The following is a 3,991-nucleotide window of genomic DNA, read 5'->3' as shown; positions in this document are numbered from 1 at the left end:
CCACACACACGACATGGCATGCATGCCTCCCCACGCCTCCACACACACATCATGGCATGCATGCATCCCCCCACCCCTCCACACACACAGCATGGTATGCATGCCTCCCCACCCCTCCACACACAAAATAAACATATAAAATGAGTAGAAAGCAGACTTCCTTTAAAAGTTGTTATTAGTGTGTGTGTGCACATGCACATATGCGATGACGCATGTATGGAAGACAATTTTATAGAGCTGACTCTCTATGTCCATCTTTTCAGGGTTCCAGGGTTGTACCCACTGAGCTATCTTGACACCCCCAATAAAGAATTTTTTCAATAAAAAAAAGAAAACCTGTTTCTATATCTGTCAATGACTGAGAAGTTAGTCCTAGCTGTGTGACCGTGGGCAAACCATCTAACTTCTCTGAGCCTCAGACATTTCTCTGTACTCTGAAATAAGAGCACGGTTGTCACTCTGAATGGTCATAGTGTCTGGATAAAGAGAAAAGTCCCAGATAGCCCTAAGATGCTGGTCTGCAGGACTTAGCTGGCCACCGCTGCTAGCCTCTTCCACCCCATCCCCTGTGGGGAAGGGGTACAAGTGGGGCTTGGAGAATCCATCTTCTTTAAGAGAACTCCCAAGCAGGCTGGGCCAGGACAGCAGCCTCCAGGGATTGACGGGCTGTCAATCGCTGTCAGCTTCGTCCCCCCAGCAGGTCCTCAGGTGGAAGTCTTCAGGTGCTGCTATTTCATATTTGATATTGGCTCTGAGTTTGAGAGGATGGAGGCATTGTGTTCTCAAGGGTAGAAGGCTTTAGAGATAGGAAAGGGGGTATAGGAAAGCTTCAGGGGGTGTCTTTATTCTGAGGCTGACCTCTCTGCAGGATTGCCTATGGGAGTGGCCCAGACCCTATCTCTGGGCAGAACAGACTGGATACCATGGCAAAGGTCTTAGCAATCAGCTTGTTTCCAAGATTCCAGAAGGTTTCCCCAGGACAACTCAGGCTACCATGGACAAGGCCCCATGTGGGGGTACTAATTCCTATCAATCCTAACTCAAAGATGGCAGGACCAGGCAAGGCCTTCCTAGCCTAGGAACTCTGCTACAGGTCTCTGGGATGAGCCAGTTTGCTGACAGAACGTGACAGCCCCGTGGGAGTCAGGGCGACCTCCTAGGCTTCGGTGGGTCACCGTCTCCCCCTCTGAGCAGCATGTTCAGTCTCTGTCACCTGCTCTCTCCTGTTAACACCAGCAGCCTGCAACAGGAATGGATCCCTCCGCACAAGGAGCTCCCTTGCAGGAGAGAGGTCCTGGGTTCAGGCTCAGGGTAGGACCTTTGATTCCCAAAGCAAAGGCCCAGAGAGGTCTCCAGGACCCCTGAGGACTTCTAGTGTTAGGGGATGGGTGGAGGGATGTTAGCAACAGATGTGGGGGAGGGACCATCACCCCACTAATTCCTGAACTTTCCTTGTCCCTCCCAGGTGCCTTTGCACTTCTCTGTTGCCCACCCCCTGGCCCCATATCCACCTCTGTCCCATGTCTAGATGCCTCTCCTCACCCATACTTTCTTTCTTTTTTTTTTTTTTTTCGAGACAGGGTTTCGCTGTAGCTTTGGAGCCTGTCCTGGAACTAGCTCTTCTAGACCAGGCTGGTCTCGAACTCACAGATATCCGCCTGCCTCTGCCTCCCGAGTGCTGGGATTAAAGGTGTGCACCACCACCGCCCGGCCCTCACCCATACTTTCAACTATCATTTTATTTCCTTCATCTTTGAATTCATTGCCTTACATTTGGGCACTTACTTAGTCAGACCTAGAGAGAATGTCTGTCTCCTTTCTTTTCTCTGACACTCCATCCCAAACATTTCTCTCTTGTCTTTGCTCTCACCCCAACTGTCCCCTGCATCTTCCAGATCACATCGTTCATGGTTTTACCGTTTTCTCTGCCACACCCCTAATTCTTGCCCCTTCCTTCTTCCTTCCTCTCTCCCTTCTGGTCACCGTTTATCCACCATTTCCCGGTCTCTGCCATTCTCTCAGTGGGCCTGCATGTGTCTCTGTTGCTCTGTGTCTACACCCTATCACCCCACCCTTTCTTACTCTCTGTGTCTGCCTCCCTCCCCAGGATGATCCCAGCCTCCAACAAGGCCTTCGTGGTCAACAACCTGGTGTCCGGGACGGGCTACGACTTGTGTGTGCTGGCCATGTGGGACGACACAGCCACGACGCTCACGGCCACCAACATTGTGGGCTGCGCCCAGTTCTTCACGAAGGCTGACTACCCACAATGCCAATCTATGCACAGTCAGGTCCTGGGGGGCACCATGATTCTGATCATCGGGGGTATCATTGTGACCACGCTGCTGGTCTTCATCGTCATCCTCATGGTCCGGTATAAAGTTTGCAACCACGACACCCCGGGCAAGATGGCGGCAGCCACTGTCAGCAATGTGTACTCGCAGACCAATGGGGCCCAGCCTCCACCTCTGGGCGGGATCCCTGTTGGGCAGCTTCCTCAGGCACCACCCAAGGTTGTGGTCCGGAATGAGTTGATGGACTTCAGTACAAGCCTGGCCAGGGCCTGTGACTCTTCTTCCTCCAGCTCTCTGGGCAGCGGGGAAGCTGCAGGCCTGAGCCGGGGTCCCTGGAGGCTCCCACCCCCTGCTCCTCGCCCCAAGCCCAGCCTTGACCGCTTGATGGGAGCCTTTGCCTCCCTGGACCTCAAGAGTCAAAGGAAAGAAGAACTTCTAGACTCCAGGACTCCAGCAGGCAGAGGGGCAGGGACATCAGCCAGGGGCCACCACTCAGACCGAGAGCCACTGCTGGGGCCCCCGGCCACCCGTGCCAGGAGCCTTCTCCCTTTGCCCCTGGAGGGCAAGGCCAAAAGAAGCCACTCTTTTGACATGGGAGACTTCGCAGCTGCAGCTGCAGCTGCTCCTGGTGGCTACAGCCCGCCTAGGCGGGTCTCAAACATCTGGACGAAGCGCAGCCTGTCTGTCAATGGCATGCTCTTGCCCTTTGAGGAGAGTGACCTGGTGGGAGCCCGGGGGACATTTGGAAGCTCAGAGTGGGTAATGGAAAGTACTGTGTAGCTGGGGTAGGCACACCCTTCCTCCCACTCTCGGTGGGAGAGCAAGGGGCAGAGTCAGCACTGGCAAGTGTTTGTGGAGTTTTTATGGTGATGTTTACATCCAGGGACAGTCTTGTCTCCCTGTCAACAGCCTCATGTCCTGCCCAGCTACACCTCTTTCCCCATGTCACCTTCCCATGCCTGTCCCCACCACCCAGCGGGGTGTGCTCAGGGAATGGGACTCACTCAAGTGTCAGACTGAGCCCTGAGTGTTTGGAGAGGCAGCATACTGCCTTTCTACTCACAGATGTAGCGACAAGCAAGCGGCTTCGGATTGCTTATGGATCCAGTGTTGTTTTGATTTCTTAATTTATTTTTCCATTTCCCAGACTCCTCTTCATTCTTCTGGAAAATTGAGAGTGTTCTCTATGTGTGAAAGTGTGTTCCCAGAAGCCTGGTGGGGTGAGGTGAGGGTGGGTGGGAGTTAGCAAGATTCTGGTTATTCTGTGGAACCCCCCGCCAGAGACTGCATAAGCCCTATCCAGAGACCCCATAAGCTCTGCCCAGAGACCCCATAAGCCCTGCCCAGAGACCCCATAAGCCCTTCCCAGAGACCCCATAACCCCTGACCAAAAACCACATAACCCCTGCCCAGAGACCCCATAAACCCTGCCCAGAGACCCCATAAGCCCTGCCCAGAGACCCCATAACTAACCCCTGACCAAAAACCACATAACCCCTGGCCAGAGACCCCATAACCCCTGGCCAGAGACACCATAAACCCTCACCAGAGACCCCATAACCCCTGCTAAGATCCCTATAAGCCCTGCCCAAAGACCCCATAATCCCTGCCCAGAGACCCCCATAATCCCTGCTCAGAGACTCCATAAGCCCTGCCCAGAGATCCCATAAGCCCTGCCCAGAGACCCCATAACCCCT

At 53.9% G+C, this 3,991-nt stretch overlaps 1 protein-coding gene across 1 annotated transcript in view; it reads left to right on the top strand.

Moving 5' to 3' along the window:
* The window catches only part of Lrfn2 (leucine rich repeat and fibronectin type III domain containing 2), a 174,075-nt gene extending 170,633 nt beyond the window's left edge, over window positions 1-3,442 (top strand). The window contains exon 3 of the mRNA XM_013350972.2: window positions 2,108-3,442. Within this exon, the coding sequence (XP_013206426.1) occupies window positions 2,108-3,074 (967 nt within the window). The 3' untranslated portion in view covers window positions 3,075-3,442. The remainder of the gene's footprint in view (window positions 1-2,107) is intronic.
* The last annotated feature ends 549 nt before the right edge of the window (window positions 3,443-3,991 follow it).

Source organism: Microtus ochrogaster, linkage group LG2 (assembly GCF_000317375.1).
Source record: "Microtus ochrogaster isolate Prairie Vole_2 linkage group LG2, MicOch1.0, whole genome shotgun sequence".
Lineage (NCBI taxonomy): Eukaryota > Metazoa > Chordata > Mammalia > Rodentia > Cricetidae > Microtus > Microtus ochrogaster.
Note: the sequence above shows the minus strand (reverse complement) of the source record. Positions and strands in the feature narration are given on the sequence as shown.